Raw genomic sequence first — 20,107 nt, forward strand, 5'->3', positions numbered from 1 at the left:
AGTGTACAAGTGAGCAAGTCAACAGCTCAGTATTATTTGTTGTGTTCTATTTGCTTTGACTTTATGGTGGGCAGGTGCATTTGTGTGTATGTGGTTATCCTCAAACAGTAACAGCAGCAAACAAAACCTATTTGATTATACTAAGGAGAAAGTGATTTTAGGCAGAACATTTTAAAATAAATATATAATAATAATAATAAATAATTAATTAAAATGTCACTCTTTAAAAATTACAATAATGCTTACAGTGATAAGAATTTGTTAATGTGATTGCAGTTAAGCTATCCCTAAAAGTTTAAGCTGGGTGACAGTAAAATATCAATTTGTGTTGTGATAAACATGTGATGAACATCAATACAAAATATTTAATAAAATGTTCAATATACAATGGTCGATACAGGAAAAAAATCAAGAAGTAAACCCTGACGGGCATTCTGTGTGCTGTTGAGCAGAGGCTACAGTATGACATTAGATTTATGCTTTAAGCAAGTAAGAGGAAATTGGAGCTTAAAAGTGTGTTTTTAGTGCACAAAAAAACTTTTTGTTAACTTTGTTCACCGAACAAACGGAAAAGTGTGTGCACACACGTACACACAAGCATGTAGCATACATATGCTAAATGAAAGTTTGGTTTAACTTCATTCAAATGAATGACCAGTCGCCTCAGTGCTACTCTTGTAATAAGATAATATTATGCCTACTAATACGATCAAATCATTTTGAATGGATACATGATGTAGAAGTAAAGGTCGTGCTAGCTCGGATGTGCTAGCTCCAACCCTTAACATCGCACTTAACGGTATTTAAAACAATAGATGTCCTTGTATTGTATTTAGACCTGCAGGCACACATATGACATATTATTGTAAAGAAATATTCTGACTCCCAATTTAAAAAGTGTCAAATGAGACAAATTAAATAAAAAGGAAATTAAATATGGCTGACTTCTTGTTGGGTTTAGGGTAAGGCTCTTTCTAGGTTTTGGGCTGTTACATATGCCAGTTTTTGTAAACCTAGGTGAAACATATAGCCAGGACTGGTTTTTAAAAATATGTTGGGGGTGATAATGAACCATTTAAACAAAACAAAACAAAAAGTACAATAATTCAACAACCTTGCATTTGTCTAAAGTTTTAGGAGTTGCCAAGCATGTTTAGAGCAACCAAATGAGCATCATTTTTCTTGGCAACAACATTCAATGATCATGAAATAAAACACTTTGCTAAAATTTTCATCTGAAACCCAATTCGATAAAAAAAACTATGTTTGAAGACGCTTGGACAACTCGAATTGTGTTCCCCCCTGTTACTGTTCCAGGTCTTGAGATGTTAGTGGGAGAAACATAATATATTTATTGCCGACAAAATGTAAATTATTCAAAGCCCATATGAGATGTGGTAAGATGATAAACGTTGGTCCAACTTATTGTTTCCTGACCACACAGACATCTGCTTTGGGAACATTTACTCTTATTTAATATAAAGCTCTGGGCAAAGCTGTGTAATTATTCTTCATTGATAAGTGTCCTTTGTGGTGCCAGAGGAAAGGAGGTGCAGGAGAGGTCTCGCATTACAGTAAGTTCGTGGAAGTACGTCACCCCAAAACCAACCCTCCCAACACATTCAACAATCATTAGTTCCACGGGGGAATTATGTCAATAAGCAGCACACCTTATTCTTTATATATTTTTGGAAATGCAGTGATTTTAGTACAGTGTCACTTGTCCCGTGATGTGAGAATTTCAATGGCATCTGGTCTCTGGTGAACAACTGGATATCAGAATTTACAACAAAAATAAATACATTTTCAAAAGTCTTGAAGAAACATGCAGTCATGTTACGTAGCATTGGAGCACCTTTAATGCAGCTGTCAGGATAGGACTTACAACTAGGCTACTGCGTATACAAGTCAGGCTGGCAGGTATCAAAATACGGATGCACAATATTTATTCCAAAGAGATGAACAAGATGTGGTCACTCAAATATAAAACTAGGCACAAAAAATATATGTTGTCTCATTTATAGGAATCTACAACACAATTCTGGTACTCGTTGCCTTTTGATCCTCTGTTCGTAATGCTGGATGGTCTTTTTTTTAGCCATCACGTTAAGCGATCCAGGATAGCCTATTTCAAAGCGAGGAACAAGTCAAGGGTGGCTGTCGATCGTGCTTTGGAACACCCGACTGCGAAAACAGTATGACTCAGCAGATTTTATACTGCACAAACTCGATTTATTATTATTATTTTTAAATCCTTTCCAAGTAAAAAAATTATAAACCTCACAAACCCTGTCAGTATCAGCCGAAATCCAGGCTTTGAGCGTCAAGTTATTCCCTCCTGAACGCACGCAGCCATTTCTTTCCTCTTTTGCGCCCCCTTTTTCGGTGGGAATGCGCTAAAACTTTTTATCAGGCCCCCGACAGGGCCATTCAATTGATGGCACAACAAGAATGAACCATCTGCTTCTCTTAATCCTCCTCCAAATGTGCGAAATGTGTTTCTTGCCACACAGTATCCCGTGATGCAACGCACGAAACATAAACAATACGTCACACAGGATCCTCCTATTAATGTGCAAAAATGGGCCAAAACTAGGGTATGACTTCCGTGAACTTTTTTTTTTTTACATCTCAGGTTGCTACATTTTTCTCTCAATTACCGGGATAGAACTCCGTTAAACTTCTGTAAAGGGGCACTTTAGAGTCTTTTTTTTATTTAATTTTTTTAATCTTTTAATCGTTTGACAACATTAAAACAATTCACCAGGAACGATGAGTGTGCAAAGTTAGGTGACTTTTCATGCATGTTTAAACTTCCGATTCATTGTTCGTGACAATAATAATGGGCAAAAAAATGAGGGGAAAAAGCAGCGGTTGCTGCTCGGGCCCTAAAAAGTATTCTGGAGTTTACTTTTGAGATTCCAAGCATTTCAGTGCATTAAAGCAGAAGAGCACAGTCATTAAAATGAATTATCTGAGGTGCACTAACGTACCATAGAAATTTATTGCCCATGTTTATTTCCCCTGTCAGTGATCCACAGGTCCACCTGTACAGTTATCAGCTCAATCTAATGATCCACATACTTACTAAAATCCCCCCGGAGTAATTTAGATCTCTTCTCACCAGCTTCTATAAATACAGTGTGTTACTTCCTCAGGCACTGTGCTGTGTTGTCAAGCTAAAATAACCAATTGGCTCACGCAATCAGCTCACGTTAACTCCACGTGCACCAGCTGTCACACTTGAGCATCCATGTGTACGAACATCTGCATCAGAGACATGTTTTTAACTGTATTCTTATACCATTAAATGAAATATGGACGTTTTTTTGTTGTTTTTTTGTTCAAGTTTAATCTTCCGGATGTCTGTCACACTTGACATACTGTATCTGACCTGTCTAATCCTCTCTGTTGACAGAGGGTGAGCCTATTGAAGCCATTGCCAAGTTTGATTACGTCGGACGCTCTTCCAGAGAGTTGTCCTTCAAGAAGGGTGCCTCGCTGCTGCTCTACCAGCGGGCGTCAGAAGACTGGTGGGAAGGGCGACACAACGGCATCGACGGCCTGGTGCCACACCAATATATTGTGGTCCAGGACATGTGAGTGAGCTCGAATAAACGGACATGTTGAACCATTATGTTATACATTGCTGTGTACATTTTTAGGTAATTTAAAACGGTGACTGGTAACAACATTATGACCATTTCCTCAATTTAAAGAGATTGTAAGTTCTTTATTTAAAAAACAAAACAAAAAAAAACATCAGTGGAACCTCAATTTAATAGTCCCAATTTGTTTTTGTTTTTCTGTCAAGACCTTATCTATGGCAGCTAATCGTAACGATGGTGAAAAAAGCAAGCGCTAACATTGTGGCTCGATCATAAACACGATGAACGCCATTGCCCCCCCCCCCAAGCACCAGCAAAGCCCAAAAATTTCAAACAGTTTCAAGTGTTTTCATAAATATTTATTTGCAATAATTTTGTATTGTATTGGACATTTTTAGGCTCCAAAACAAACCCTACAAAACAAGAATTGTGCATCTTATTAGGTGTTTTTCGTCCATGAATAAAAGTCATTCGATGTAATGGACAATCTAACATACGAGTCCTTCCCCCAATCAGTCCATTAAATCAAGGTTCCACTGTGTATCAAGGTGACTAAGTGAGACTCGGTCAAGTGGAGGCACATCTTCACTAAGGAGAAAAACTCCAGAATGTCTTTTTGATCAACTCAATAAGTACATGGCAAAGTACCTGGACGCTACACTTATGCATGTACTTCTATGAACATGTATATTGATTTATTTTATTATTTGTATTTATTAAATATCTGTTAAGTTCCTTTCAGCACTTTGCAATGACAATAATGATTGGAATCATATATTACATATTTGCCATTACTGCTTACTTGAAAAGTCTTCGTTGACAAATGTATAACCAACATGTTTCATATTCATAAATAATTTAATTAAATGCAGCAGCCGTCAACAAAGTCAGAAGAAGTCGTGGGTGGCAGTAGTTTGTGCTGGACTGTGCTTTAGTAACTGTCGTGACAAATTAAAAATACAATTTAAATATTTAAATGTATTGGTCCTACATGAAAACCTTGTAGTGCACCATATTTTATTTTGTTCTGCTCTGTCTGGTTTTTAGAGAATAATGTAAGACATTAGGATTTACAGGCCAGGACTGTACTTGTATGCTGGGTTTAGGGGGGACTCCCATGTAAAGGTGAATGAGATTATTGTATAAAACATCACTCATTCTTATACAATTAAGTTGTACACTGCACATTATTAACAAAAACGGATTGTGGTAAAACTGTGCATTATTGTAAAGCTGTGGTAAAGGCAGCACTTTTAATACAAGAGGTATTAGTAATATGATAAACCTCATGCTTGGCATCTCAAAGCAGCCCCTCTTCTCGCTCTCTGCCCTAACAAGTATACCATCTGCCATGGTGACTGCTCGTACCTAATGGTCAATGTCTTGTTAAGATGCATAATCATGCCAAACTCTTAATAGCTTGCCCACAAAATTCCTCCTTTGCTCATGTCCAGCCACAGTGCTTCTATCCATAAATCACCTGAAGGGTCACTGCTGATGTCTTCTTGCTTAATGAAAGAGCAAGAGGATTTACTGCTGATGGCCGCAGCATGCGTCACATCCTGTTCTGTTCACAAACTGAGAAGGCTGAGCAGTGCAAGTGCAGACCCGATTGCGTTCTCTCCATGTTCCATAAAGATGCCCGTAATAAAACATGCATTGCAGAGACACTTCAGGCCAGGTTATGTCCTCTAATGCTTCTGCTCTCAGGGTGTGCTGACTTCCTTGTAATGTGCTATCTGTGTATTGTCTATAGGCTGATGCACAGCATGGAGAGCCACCGGCTGCACTCGAGAAGCATAGCTTTGTGAACCCCATTCAATTGGCTTGTGTGTGAATGTATGCAGTGTGTCATCAGACATACTGAAAGGCACAGAAATGTGACTGGTGAATATCAGCCTTTGAGAGGCTAAGACAGATGATGACTGTGTTCTGTTTCTCAATGTTGCCATGTCTCTGTCCTAGAGATGACAACTTCTCGGACACGCTGAGCCAGAAGGCTGACAGCGAGGCCGGCAGCGGCCATGCTGGGGAGGATAAATGCTCAGGAAAAGACATCAGTTCACCCACTGACACCAGGATCTCTGAGGCCTTTATCACCAGGTGGGTAGATGAATGTGTGCCAGGAATACTGAACACTGTCTCTCCAAGAGAAATATTCCAACTAGGGTGGGACTTTCACATTATGATTAATTAATGCTGCGCTTTGTAACAATTTGTCCAAAATATCTTCACAATAGCCTTGAATTAGCAGCTTTGCTGTTCACAATGGGTACTGCATGCCTCTGGTCAACAATTTTCAGATTGGATTCAGTTTGGACTTTCCCGCCCTCTGTCTGCGGATGTGACATCATTTGCGCATTGTGTACATGAAGAAGGGTGTGTGCAGTTTCATTTTTTGTCAAACGGCGTCAGTAGCAATTCGAAATGGAATTTTCTGCCTTCAGTAGCTTTAATTACAAATAAATTCATGCTTTTAAGATATTAACACATAGTTTGTGTTTCACAAAATAAGCAAACTTTGTCAGTGCACACATTGCACAGACGGATATGTCAGAGTTCGGTTCAGTTGCCAAAATAGACATTATGACTGAATTTTAAAAAACAAAACAAAACAAAAAAAACTACCTAATGGAAGCCTTGTTAAAAACGTGATTTTGTGCAAATTGTGCAAAAAAAAAAGGTGCTTGCGTCCCACCGAAGCACTTCAATTGTCTGGTTCCATAGATAAGAAGTATAAGTAGATACGACTGATGTGTTAGCCATTTAGTCATTTGTATTTTATTAGGGTTTTCAAATAAATTTGATAGTTTTCTGTTTACGGTAAATGGGAAATGCCTACATTGCAAAATAAATAGTTGTTGATTATTTGTTGCCCGTGTAATATATATATATATATACTGTATTATAGAGACAGTGAGTAAAAATAAACACCTGAGATACTGTTGTTGCACAAGTGTGAACACCCTCTTATAACGGGAGATGTGGTTGTGTTCAGAAATAATCAATCGCTTTCAAACTCATTAAATGGGATCAGCACACACATGCCCCCATTTAAGGTGATTCTGATTAACCTCAAATACAAATAATGTTCTAGTTTGTCTTTATGACATTTTTGTAGTTACACCTTACAGCACAAATCATGATGAAATCAGATATTGCATTGTTCAAAATGTATCATACAGGAAAATAATATTCAAGGCACTAAATACACCATGAAAATAGTGAAGAAAGTCCACATCAAATGGAGAAAGTATGGTGCAACAGGGACATAACAACAATTGGATGTCATGTGTGTGCATGTGAAAACAATCGCCTACTTTCTTCAGTCAGCCTCATCTTACAAAGAAAAAACTAAGAAAAATGTAAATCTCCCAAATGCATGTAAGAAATAGTGTCTAGAGAAACAAAGACTGAACTTTTTGAACACAAAGTCAGTGTTAACACAAAAACCCTCAAGCTTCTGCTTGAAACAATCCCAATTCCCAAAAAGTTGGCACACTATACAAATTGTGAAAAAAAACTGAATGCAATTATGTGGAAGTGCCAAATTTCAATATTTTGTTTAGAATAGAACATAGATGACAGGTCAAAAGTTTAAACTGAGAAAATTTATCATTTTAAGGGAAAAAAATGTTGATTGTAAATTTCATGGTGCCAACAAATCTCAAAAAAGTTGGGACAGGTAGCAATAAAGGGGCTGGAAAAGTCAATTGTACTTAAAAAAACAGCTGGAAGACCAGTTACTATTAATGAGGTCCATTGGCAACTTGATTGGAGTATAAAAAGAGCTTCTCGGAGTGGCCGTGTCTCTCAGAAGCGAAGATGGGTAGAGAATTACCAATTCCTCCAATGTTGCGCAGAAAGATAGTGGAGAAATATCAGAAAGGTGTTTACTAGCGAAAAATTGCAAAAAGGTTGAAGTCATCATCATCTACAGTGCATAACATCATCCAAAGATTCAGAGAATCTGGAACAATCTCTGTGTGTAAGGGTCAAGGCCGAAAAATCATACTAGATGCCCATGATCTTCGGGCCCTTAAACGGCACTGCACCGCAAACAGGAATGCTTACTGTAAGGGAAATCACAGAAAGGGCTCAGCAATACTTCCAGAAAACATTGTGGGTGAACACAATCCACCGTGCGATCCGCCGTTGCCAGATGAAACTCGACAGTACAAAGAAGAAGCCATTTCTAAAGCAGACCAAGAAGCGCAGGCGTTTCTCTGGGCCAGGGGTTATTTAAAATTGAGTGTGGCAAAGTAGAAACCTGTTTTGTGGTCAGACGAATCACGATTCCAAGTTCTTTGTGAAAAACTGGGGCGCTATATCATAGCATAGGACAAGGACAACCCAAGTTGTTATCAGCACTCAGTTTATAAGCCTGCATCTGTGATGGTATAGGGTTGCATGAGTGTGTGTGGCATGGGCAGCTTCCACATCTGGAAAGGCATCGTCAATGCAGAAAAGTATATTCAGATTGGAGAACAACATGTGCTCCCATCCAGGCATCATCACTTTCAGAGAAGATCTCGCATTTCTCAACACGATAATGCCAGACCACATGCAGCACCAATTACAACATCATGGCTGCGTAGGAAAAGGATCCGGGTATTGAAATGGCCAGCCTGCAGTCTACTTCTTTCACTTCTAGAGCACATTTGGCGCATCATAAAAGGGGAAGGTGCAACAAAGAAAGCCCAAGACAGTTGAACAGTTAGAGAGACGCGTGTTAGACAAGAATAGGACAGCATTCCTATTTCTAAACTCGAGAAACTTGTCTCCTCGATCCCCAGATGTTTGCGGACTGTTGTAAGAAGAAGAGGGGATGCCTCACAGTGGCGAAAATGGCCTTGTCCCAACTTTTTTGAGATTTGTTGACACAATGGAATTTAAAATCAACATAGTTTTCCCTTAAAATTATACATTTTCTCAGTTTAAACTTTTGACCTGTTCTCTATAATTCTGAATAAAATATTAAATTTTGGCACTTCCACATAATTGCATTCAGTTTTTATTCACAATTTGTATAGTGTCCCAACTTTTTTGGAATTGGGTTTGTAGAACAGCTCAACGATATTTAGGGTATTTGGATATTTAGGTGTGTGCCGACTTCCATTTTACATGTGTTTAAATTTTTGTTTTTGTTTTATTTAATAGCCACATACCCAGTTAATAGAGGGTGTGTACACTTATGCAACCACATTATCTCAGTTGTTTATTTTGACTTCCCGCTTTTAAAGATGAGGGTTTTTCTTTCAATGGAATTGTACATTTATAGGTCAAATTAATGGTGGAAAATGTTTGTATTGATTTTCAAAAAAATTTCTACAACAAAACCACATATGAAACAGGGTTGTTTAGACTTATCTGTTGTGCATAATATCACATGTATAGTATACATATATCCATAATTTCCTGAGGTGCTGATTGCACTGAGAAAAACCAAGCGATTTTTTCAGCATGTGTTGGCCGCGTGTGTATATTTTGTCTCTGCTGCTCTTCTACTTCCTCATTGCTGCATTTAGTGACCTTGAATCGTGCCACTGACTCACTCGTGCCAGCTCTCTCGCTCTCGCTCGTGCTCTCTCTGTCTTTCTCTCTCTCTCTTTCTCTCTCTCTCTTTCTCTCTCTCGCTGTCTCTCTCTTTCTCTCGCTGTCTCTCGCTGTCTCTGACACCCACCCAGCATCATGCTCACATAGAGAGACACAACCACCTGTGCTTTTTGAAACATGCACAGCCGCACTGCTTCGACTTCACATTTGTCAATGATTCATCATAGAAATGCAGTATTTACACCTGTGTGTGTCTCTGTGTGTTTGTGTCATCTCATCCTTAATACCCCTTCCTCTTCATCATAACAGCAACTCTGATTAGCTCCCAGGTGATCTTCGCTTACTGGTTGTTCGCCTTGCTCACTCACTGCTCCACATATCCTCATGTTGAATTATTGAGGTTAAATCATTTTGCCAATCAAACTCACCTGTCCCTGTTTAGGAAAAGCATTTAGTGCATTGTTTCACCTGAAACATAAAAATGAGCATTAGTACCTTTGACAGAACTGGATGAAACACGGAGTCAGATCATTTGCATTATTAGACATTGTCAGAGCAAAATGTGTAGCAACATCATTCACAATGCCTATCCAGATGACTTTTTTTGTACATGCAGACGACTCCACCTGCAGGCTTTTATGAGTTACTGCAGTTTGATTTCCCACCAGCAATTTTCCACAGATCCATTTTTTTGTTCACACCAAAGCTTGTATCTGTTTCATTGTCCTCTGAAGTATTTAGCGAGTGACGCAGTTGGGATTCCCTGCCTCACAATTCTGAGATTCTGCTTTGAATCACAGTCGTTTCCTTTTCATGTCATCCCAGCAGGCACAGAAAACGAACAGACCCGCCATCCCGCCGCCCCCCTGCCCGCCCCAGCGACGCCCACTGCATGGTGCATCCCTCCCAGCAGGGTCATCCCGCACACGGGGGCACCCCCGAGATGGGTTCCCCAGTCCTAGGCCACTTCAGTCCACGCGACATGCTGCGCAGCCGTAACCATTTGCCGGCAGACAGCCCCGAGCGTCGGCGCCGCGCCGGCCACGGCAGCCTGACCAACATCAGTCGACACGAGTCCCTCAAGAAGACGGAGAGCCCGCCCATCCGTCGCTCCACCTCGTCGGGCCAGTACACGGCCTTTAGTGAGGCCCACCACCACCACCATCATCACCACCACCACCACGGCGGCAAGCCCCTGGACCCGGAGACCATCGCACAGGTCAGCGCGGGAAGAGCAGCGAGCCGACCGCAGCTCCCTCCACCGTCAAAGCCCTGCCCCGCCCTGTAAAAACCTAGTCAGTCTCTGTCTTCTGCTACCGTGTCTGTGTGCTAACTACACGCAAGAGAGCAGCTTGACAGGCAGCTGGCAGCACCACAATATCTCATCACATCCTTTGTAGAAAAAGTTTGTGTTTCTGCGCTTCGTTCAAGGTTGTAAAGACATTCGCAAACAGTTTTAACTAGTGATGTTCGATACTACTTTTTACCAAATTCTACCAAAATCAATACGACTACAGTACTCAACTCCTTAGTAATCACTAATGCCAAGTACCGATGCCACAAGTACTTTTGATACATTCAATTTAAGGGGGGAGAATGGCAAGTAATTGTAAAGAAAGACCTATATATCCTAATGTAGCATTTTTCCTTCAAATTGCATCAAATTAAAAGTAATTTTCTAATATTTTTTTTCATTGTGTTCATAAAATACACTTTTGTATAGAACACACATATGAAACTACTAATTCAGTGACCAGAAAAAGTCCCAATCAAAATATGTAGTTGGCTAGTTGCACATCTTAATTGGCATTTGTCAGACAACATGCATGCATTTAGTTCCTGATTGTAAAACGGCCACAAGAGGGCAGTCGATACCAGTTTCAGCCGCTGTTGTTAGTACCGATATCTTGAAATAAGGCCCGGCCGGGTATGGCCTGATACGATACCTATTATCGGTTATTCACCCATCCATAGTATTAATGGTCGCAAAAGGTTTGAACGTGTTGAAGTTATAGCATGAAATTCTTTTTACCCTCTCAGTTATGTTGAAACAGCATGAGTCCTCCCTCCCTGCAATATAAGTTCCCTTATTTTAGTTGCAGTGATACAGTGCAATTGCCAATTCTTTATTGATAATAACTTGGCCGATTTCTACCTCTAAAACGTGCAGTTAGTCATCATTCTGTATTAATGGCATGCAATGCTGTTGGTTACTAGTAACGTGTATTGGTTAAGGTATACTAATTGTTTTAAGGGGAAGACAACCCAAATTGACAATAATATGTTGTATGGGGCCCACTAGTCTAAACGTGGTGTTCTGATTAATATTGTGTTTGTGGAATATGTATGAAGCAGCAGAATCTATCCATTTTAGTCCATCTCAGGGGGCAGCCATTTTGCCACTTGCTCTCGACTGAAAATGAAATCAGAGTCGCTAAGGGCTTAGATAACAACCAATCACAGCGCAGCTTCAGAAAACAGGTGAATCATGATCGGTCGTTACCTGAGCCCTGAGCAACTGTGATGTCATTTTCAGTGGACAGCAAATGGCAAAATGGCTGCCCCAGTGATGGAGACAAATCAGATTCTGCTGTGTAATACATGTTTCACAAACACAATTTTAATCAAACTGGTGAGTTTTGACTAATCGGGCTGAATAAAATATATTGTAAAGAAAATGTTGTCTTAAATTCCCCTCTTAATGACAAATGAAAGAATAAGATGAAACGTATTTTAAGAGGCCCATTAAATTGCTACTTCTAATAAGACCTCAAAGTTAGGTTATTCAGCAACATTTTCATGACGACTGGTTCTGATGAGGACGCCAAAGGCACTCCATTGTGGTATTGACCCAACTTCTTCAAAATTTATTTGGCCTCCTTTCCTCACAGACATTCTGTTCATCTCCCGCAGGACATAGAAGAAACCATGAACACCGCTCTAAATGAGCTGCGGGAATTGGAGCGCCAGAGCTCGGCCAAGCACGCCCCCGACGTGGTGCTGGACACCCTGGAGCAGAGGCAAGCCCCGGGCGGCGGAGGGGGTCCCACACCGGCCATCTCAAGCGAATCCTTGGCCCCCCCCATCCACGGCGTCATGCTGAGATCCACCGCTAATACGGAGCTGCCATTCCGCCGCAGCACCGGCTCGACCAGCGACAGCACGAGCACCTTCAAACCCGCCGTGGTGCCCCGCATGGGCGTGCAGCTCAAGCCGCCCGCTTTGAGACCCAAACCCATGGTCCTGCCCAAGTCCGGTCAGGTATCGCATCCTTCCGCGACGTCTCCTCAGGATCCTCTGGACAAATCCTGCACCATGTAACATATGAGAAAGGGCCTATAAAAAGCAACTTCCACTGGGGGCTGCAGAATGCACGTAACAGATGATGTAGGTTCCCCAACATTGCTCTGTAGAGTGTAAAATAGAATCACAGTCCTGAAGTTTGAAAAATAAAGAGTAGTAATCAAAGTCTTGGCAGTGTCTTAGGTTTGGAATGAACTTGATCAACAGCTGCATGTAACGTCTTTCAGTCAGGCCAGAAACCAGGCGACCACAATCTCAAGTGTTTTTAGCCTACTTGTAGTATTACAAAGCTGCTGTGATGAGGACTAAAGTGCTGCTTGACCCGATTGGCTTTTTGGTTCTTTGTTGAGAAATGAATCGGCGATGTGAAGTGCAACAAATGTCACCTAGTGTGTGGTGCAGTAGCGACATTGCTTGTTTGGACAGTTAGAGAAAACCACTACTTCGTGATGAACTGCATCACAACTTGATATGTTTTGCATAGATGCCTTTCAAAGTAAGCATTACTCACAAATAGCTGGTGAACAGTTCAAGTTCACCCATAAAAGCTAAGAGTGGATTTTGGGTTCATCCTGAAATTTCATCTGTTAGCTGAGCATCGCTAACTTTTATGTGAGTAGTGTATGTAGTATTTGAAATGCAGTATGCACACAATATGATGTGGAATTCACATTTGTAGCTTAGTTGGCATCATAGCCAAAGATAAATTGAAGCATGGACGTGGACTTCCAGAAGTTCCTCTTCATGGATACTCGAGTGCCACGTGGACCTTAAAAAAAAAAAGAGACTTCTCCTTGTCAAATCACAAACACTACCTGTGTGACAGCAAGGGGTGGAGGTCTCGTGTGTTAGTGTGTGTGATTGTCATGTGTAGTACTTGTGTATTTAAATCTCAGTAGGGATTTGGGGGAATGTTGAACTTGTAGCCAGCATTATAACGCTAACAAACTGAAGAGAGAAATTGCAGGTTTATGCTGTCAGTGGCTCGACAGATCTTGTGTGTATATTCATGAAAAACTGTTTTTACTAACTCGCATTATTTTTGTAATCTCTATTTGTTGTTTTCTAGTGGATCTGACATAGACTAGAGAGCAAGCATCCCTGTGGACAAGTGTGATTTCGTCATACTGTAATGACATAATATGTATTTGTGGAAGTGCCTTCAAAGATGTTCCTGGGCATGCATTCATGTATGCATTCAGTCACATGACTACATGTTATGTTACAGTAAATGACAACATTTTAGAATTGAGCAGCTCACCCACTGCACATTGATGTATGTAAATGTAGATAAGGCATGTATGTAACAGCATAACCAAGATGCTTGAGGGCTTATAAACCTCAAAGGATTTCTTTCTAATAAATGAAATAGTTTGTCCAGTCTGAGGTTTTATTTGTTCAATATTTACTTTGTATTAACAGGGGAAAAACATTTTTTTTTTACAGTGGAACATTTGTTAAGTTACAGTGAGCGGATAGTGGTACTATTCCATATATTTTATTACCATAAATTTTACCAACCATCAAGAACTGTTCATGAACCACATCCTCAAAAAATAATAATAATTAAGCAACCTGTAGATTGTTCAACACAGGCACAGGCACCACAAAAATGCTGTGGTCATGAAAATAATATTTTTGTGTCTTATTTGTGTGATCTCATCTGGACTTCGACTTGGACTCAGACCTTTGTGACTCGAACTTAACTTGGACTTGACTACATCCCTGCTTAGAGATAGTTGACCATGACTTCAATTAATAGTGAAATCTACGATCGGTACATTGGTGTTATTTCTTTCAACATTAAAGGTGGGATCTTAAGTTTTTACTCAGAAATAAACATACACATGAAATCCTTGTCAATCAACAGCTCTGGGTTTCTGTTAATGTGTGGGTGGTGATTTTGTCATCAACCACCACCCCCCAGTCTGTATTTTGCCATAAGAAGGACGTTTCTGGGCAGAAAGTCAATGTTTACCCCTGCAGCCAATCACAGAACGGGGGCGTGTCACTGAATGCAGGCGCAATGTTGACGAGAAGAGCCATGGGAGGAGTCCGTTTTGATTTGTTTGTTTACAAACACAAACGGTCAAAACTAAAGACCCCACCTTTAATATTTCCATTCAATTTACAAAACAGTTCTAGTTGAATATAGTAAGAAAAAAATCAATTTTAAATTCATATTTTTAAATTTAATTTAAATTGTTTAAATCAATTCCTTTCAATTATTCAATTCATGTTTTTCATTTTTGCATTTATTTCTGTTTTAAGTACAACAAATAATTTTGGAGTGTTTTTGTTTGCTAAACTAAAATGTAACTGAAGTTCATGAACCCAGGAAGTTCTTTTTAAATCTAAGCTTTGCCATGTTGTGCTATGTATGGCAGCTTCACTTGGTTGTCAGCAGTTCCAGCATCATCACTCTTGACAGAAGAGCCTCTGCGTTGGCTCCAAAATTTCGACTTGGAGGCCATCTGGGGAGTGCAAAAGAGATGATAAGTTGTAAAACAAAATGGCGACACTTAATTGTGTTTTCCTTGGAAACTGTTTGTTTACCTCAGCAATCCCAACCTTCCTCTGCCAAGTGTGGACGCTGCGCTGCAGCATCTTGTGTTCGTACTTGACGTGCATGTACTGGGCCACGTCGGGTGCCTGGTAAGTAGACATCTGGTGGAGCAGCTGCTTATTCTGGGCCTCTGCCTTTGAACGCTCCTGTAGAAAAGGTGCGAGAGGAGATAGTAGATAAGGAAAAGACACAAAGTAACATTTCAGTCTGATAGTCAACAAAATAATAATTCAAAGAAAGGTCCAATGTTGCTGTAGATTGCGTTGTCCGACCTGTTCAGCACGTAATATGTCCTGTTCTATTTTCTCCAGCACCTCTTCCCTTTTAGTGATATCGCTGCTCAGCTGTGCAGACTCTTGCGTCATACGTTGAAGCTTCTCCTGTTGGTGAGAACACACGCAAACAATAATTGCAAAAGGCAGCCCGACATCAACATGTGAGCTACCTTGTGGGAGTTGAGGGCGCGCTGTGCTTGCGAATGTTTGACTTGAAGTTCTTCTAGGTCAATTGTCGTCTCGCTGGATTCCAAGAAAACGTCCTGGATGTAAAAGCCAATTGAAAAATTGCGTGAGAATTATGAACATTTTGTGTCTTGAAGTTTTGCACAACACTGGACTAGTTGACCTCCAGTCCTGCTTTGCTCAGCTCTCGTTTCTCCTGCAGCTGCAGCTGGAGCCGCTTCTCCCGCGCCTTCAGGCCTTGGATCTTCAGTTTCAACTTGTCACACTGGCTGCTCTGCTTGAGGTCAAGGCAGCAGGTGGTGAGCGAGGGGAAGGTTAACAAACAGTTGTCCAGAGAGAGAGAGAGGAAAGCTCCTCCTCACTATCACGATTTGGACGGTATCAGTCAAAAGCATTGGAGGTTATATGAGTTCATTGCCATTTTATGGTTTGCAATACAATACAGTATAGCACAATAACAATGGATAATAAACGGCCACATAAAGTAAGGTCGATGAATTCACCTTACTCCTGATGTAGTGGAGCACCTTCTCTGGCTCTTTCCTTTCCGACAACTTCATTGGTTTGAGCAATCTGTGCTCAAAGTCATTCTTGTCCTTGCGGATGTCCGCTCGCTGGAGCTCGATTTCTTTGATGGAGGCCTGAAGGGGAGAGCACAAGCTGAGCATTCATTTGACTTTTGTGTATTTTAACTTCGGATACTAACTTTGTAGTTGGCCAGAATTCTCTCAGACCTCTCCTTGTCATTCTGCTGCTCTCTTATCATCTGTGCTATTTCCCTTTGTGCAAGGCAGAGTTTTTGTGCCAAGGTCAGCTGTTGAAGGCCATCTGGCAAGTTGCCCTCAGCTTTCTGTAAAGTCGTGTAGGGGCAACAATCTAAATGTGCAAAACAACAATCAATCTAAAGAGTGAATGCAACAAAAAAAACATTGCTTTTAGTGATAGGCCAGTTATCAGTATTAGGTCGATACCAGCCTTATTTCAAGGGATCGATAATTTGCTAAAGTTGCCGATACCAGTCACTAGGATTTACAGTAACTATCAAGCAGGAAATTGCATGCATGCATGGCTTCTCAAATGCCCATTAACTCATTCACTGCCATTGATGGCTATAGACGTAAAAAAATAATTTTAACTAATTCTATTAGTTTAAAAAAAAATCCACTTTTGCTAACGAGAGTATGAAAACCTCGAAAACTTTTTTTCTTTTTTTTTTAGAACAGATATACAATTTGTGATTAATCGTTAGTTAAATCATGTGATTAATTACAATTAAAAATTTGAATCGCCTGACGGGCCTAATAAAAAAAATATTAAAAATAAGGGTCGTTAATTAATCGCATTATAATTTGATATATGTTGTAAATGTGCAATAAAAATTCCATGTTTTCATAAAAAAATTAAAATATATATTTTTTTTAACTAATAGAAATAGTTCACATGAATTTTTGACGTCTATAGTCGCCAATGGCAGTGAATGAGTTAAAATGCAATTTCTGTAAGTTTATACGTAAGCGTTATATTAATAATTAAAGTGCAGTGTTAGTGTGTCGCTACCAACATTTTTATGTTTATTTGCTAACTCAATTTTGTCAGTATGCTGACTTTCTCCATTATGGTATTTCATGCATATAATTACTTTACACATTGACCTGCTTTCATCGACTGAGAAAAATAGAAATGTTGATATTACTCAGTGCATTTCTATTTTATTGTATTTTATCATTAATCTATGTATTTTTTTTCTTATTTTGAAAAGGTAAAAAAGAGCCCATATGAATCAATATTGGCTGATATGAAATACATGGTGATACATTTTTCATCTGTATTGTCCGGCCCAGTTTTCCAATTTCAGAGTCATGCTTCACAGGCAACATTTGAACCTGTATTAATCTGCTGTCCAATTTATTTTGAACAAAGACTAAAATGCAGGGAGTTGCCACTCTTGTAAATTTATTACAAATAAATCCTAAATCAGAGTGAGTTGTCTGCGTTTTATTTTGAACTTAAATTCTAAATTACTGAGGGACTGTTCTGCCTCTTTTCAGAAATAAATAAGAGGTCATTCTTCAAGATTGTCTGTCATTGGTTTAAAATACATTTTATGCAATAAATGTACTAGTTGTAGTTGCGGATTTGTACCAAGTCGGTCTGAAAAAAAAAGTGGTATGCAACATCCCTAAATAATGTTCAGTTCTAAATGCAATATTGGGTTCAATAATTATATATACACCCAATCTGCCAAATGATAGAATACTCTCCTTTACACCTTTTTCAGTTCTTTTACAGTAGAAAAATGTAGGTTGCACAAAATGCAGCCTTTGCTCCCATGGACTCTCAAACTGTGTTTATCTCATATAAAATGGGGCAATGATGTCATCTATTGGTGGTTGTGCATCAGTAAAGTAGTTTTCAAGTTTGAAATTTACTGGAGCAGTATCAGATGCTCTCCCACGCATTCTCATTGAAAAAAAAATGTTTTTGACGGCAGTGAAATTAATGAGAATTTCTGACTGGAAAAAAAACATCACTAGTTTATTTTTCAAGTAAATAAATATATCACTGTAGTGTACATTTTTTAAATTACATTTTTACAAATTAAATTTGTATATGCTTACGCTGTTCTCCACTTGGCTACCAGCTACCCCCAGACCTGCAGGCTGGGTCAATAGGTCATGTTGATCCAGGCGGATGATAAAACTTTCAAACATCTCATTTTCTGCCAGCAGTGCTGCATTGGAATTTCTAGTGGACAGGTGATTCAAGTCAGTGAAAAGCCCCTAAAATATGAGCAACTTGAGTCGACCCCTTGCACAGGTAGCAACAAAAGTAGGCTACTATGCAGACAGACACCAGAACAATTTACAGTAACTAAGTATTTGTACTCCGTTACTTCCTACCACCACCAATTTATTTTTTCAAATCACACCAAGTAAGGTAAACAAACTCAATATTGTGCAGGTGCTGTAAATAATGGGGTGAGGAGACAAAGGTGGGTTGTCTTTTTATCCTGCACACAAAACTGAATGTTTACAGAGCAAGAAGCAAGTTACTCTTCTTCAACTCTTTCAGGTCTTATTACTGTATTCCTTGAACATATAGACCCATCGATGTTTTTATGTGTTCATTTTTCCTTTCGGACAATCATTGTGACAATTTACAACATAACATTTTCACATAGATAGGTTCCTTATAAATGTTTTTAGAGTCACCACAATATCATAATTTAAGTACAAGGAATATTTCTACACGCCAGTTTGCTAACAACGGAAGACAGTAGTTACAATTTTAGGAGGTATCATGAAAAAAGACGATACGATTCCGACATGGTTGCCGAAGTTAGCGTTAGCTTGTTTGTATTACTAAAGCCAGGGGCGAAAGCGTCCACATTTGAATAATTTCTAATTTAAAGTGATGAAATCGATTGGTATTTACTGTAGCTGTTGGATACTGGCAGAGAAGCCTGGTTGTCGATCTTGATTGCTTTTCTTTTCCATTGGGCTTGATCTTGCACCTTGGTTGCTAAGGCACATTGCGGTGGTTGCTATGGCTAGTATTCCTTTAAGTAGAGCGCAGTTTTTTTTTGTTACCTTTATTTACAAGGCAATTTTGTAAAGATTTCCATGCCTGCAGACAGCAGAGTAAAACAATGGAAAAATTAAAACAAAATACATGCATAAAACGCATATACGTGCGTCAAATAGTTTTCATTGTGTTATTATCAAATGATAGCATAAAAAAATATTATTATTATTATTATTATTACATTCCTTAACACGTCATGACCTCAAATTTATTTGCAATGTCCTCTTAGAAGCTCCAGCATCCATGTGGGTCCCTCCGTCGGTCAAGGATTTACTGATAAATTTCTGCACAATAAAAACATTTTTAAATTCCCTGGTCTTGCCGTCTTGTCACTTGGGTCCAAACCACAAATAGTATCCTTGGAGCTTGAGTGGTTAGTTGCATACCAATTCTATCTACTACAGCAATCAGAATCAGAAAATGTGTTTTTGTTGATTTTTGGTGAATATTTTGGAACAATTATATATATTTTTTTACCCTTAAATGTCCTCGAATTGTCCATAATGAAAGAAATGATAACTATTGGAGCTGTAGTATAGTTAGTTACATACAATTTCTATGTACTACAGCAATCAGAATTAGAAAATGTGTTTTGGTTGATTTTTGTTGAATATGTTTTATCATTTATGGTCCTTTTAGTCCCTTGAATGTTCCCAACTTGTCCATTATGAGAGATATGTTCAATATAGGAGCTTTAGTAGTTAATTGCATACCATTGCTATCTACTACAGCAATCAGAATGAGAAAATGTGTTTTTGTTGATTTTGGTGAATATTTTGGAACATTTTTGTCCTTTAAATGTCCTCAAATTGTCCATAATGAAAGATGTGATAAATATTGGAGCTGTAGTAGTAGTCCAAAATATTCACCAAAATCACATTTTCTCATTCTGATTGCTGTAGTAGATAGCATTGGTATGCAACTAACTACTGCAGCAATCAGAATGAGAAAATGTGTTTTTGGTGAATATTTTGGAAAATTGATGGTCCTTTTAGTTTATTTTTAGTCCCCAACTTGTCCATAATGAG

General features: G+C 39.2%; 2 protein-coding genes across 5 annotated transcripts in view; one reads left to right on the forward strand and one right to left on the reverse strand.

The window, feature by feature from the left end:
* srgap1a (SLIT-ROBO Rho GTPase activating protein 1a) overlaps positions 1 to 13,847 on the forward strand; it is a 64,842-nt gene extending 50,995 nt beyond the window's left edge. For 2 of the 4 annotated variants that reach the window (XM_086073132.1, XM_086073135.1), the window contains exons 19-22: positions 3,419 to 3,599; positions 5,574 to 5,711; positions 9,990 to 10,383; positions 12,078 to 13,847. In XM_086073132.1, the coding sequence (XP_085929258.1) occupies positions 3,419 to 3,599; positions 5,574 to 5,711; positions 9,990 to 10,383; positions 12,078 to 12,485 (1,121 nt within the window). In that variant the 3' untranslated portion in view covers positions 12,486 to 13,847. The remainder of the gene's footprint in view (positions 1 to 3,418; positions 3,600 to 5,573; positions 5,712 to 9,989; positions 10,384 to 12,077) is intronic. The other 2 variants (XM_086073134.1, XM_086073136.1) reach the window with 1 other exon arrangement.
* Positions 13,846 to 19,043, reverse strand: cfap263 (cilia and flagella associated protein 263). The gene is made up of 9 exons (XM_086073137.1): positions 18,930 to 19,043; positions 18,113 to 18,239; positions 16,201 to 16,344; positions 15,998 to 16,135; positions 15,658 to 15,768; positions 15,479 to 15,571; positions 15,306 to 15,413; positions 15,024 to 15,179; positions 13,846 to 14,941 (listed from the first exon to the last, which is right to left on the reverse strand). The coding sequence occupies exons 1-9, from the start codon at positions 19,025 to 19,027 to the stop codon at positions 14,822 to 14,824; spliced, it is 1,095 nt and encodes a 364-aa protein (XP_085929263.1). The 5' UTR covers positions 19,028 to 19,043; the 3' UTR covers positions 13,846 to 14,821.
* Between the last annotated feature and the right edge of the window lie 1,064 nt (positions 19,044 to 20,107).

Source organism: Leptonotus elevatus, chromosome 4 (genome assembly GCF_054856555.1).
Source record: "Leptonotus elevatus isolate MCC_2025b chromosome 4, RoL_Lele_1.0, whole genome shotgun sequence".
NCBI lineage: Eukaryota > Metazoa > Chordata > Actinopteri > Syngnathiformes > Syngnathidae > Leptonotus > Leptonotus elevatus.

Coding starts and splice junctions, on each gene's coding strand:
- cfap263 (XM_086073137.1), bottom strand. CDS start 19,027: ATGTGCCTTAGCAACCAAGGTGCAAGATCAAGCCCAATGGAAAAGAAA. Junction 16,136..16,200: donor GAATTCTGGCCAACTACAAA/GTTAGTATCCGA, acceptor TCTCCCCTTCAG/GCCTCCATCAAAGAAATCGA. Junction 15,180..15,305: donor ACATATTACGTGCTGAACAG/GTCGGACAACGC, acceptor CCTTTTCTACAG/GAGCGTTCAAAGGCAGAGGC.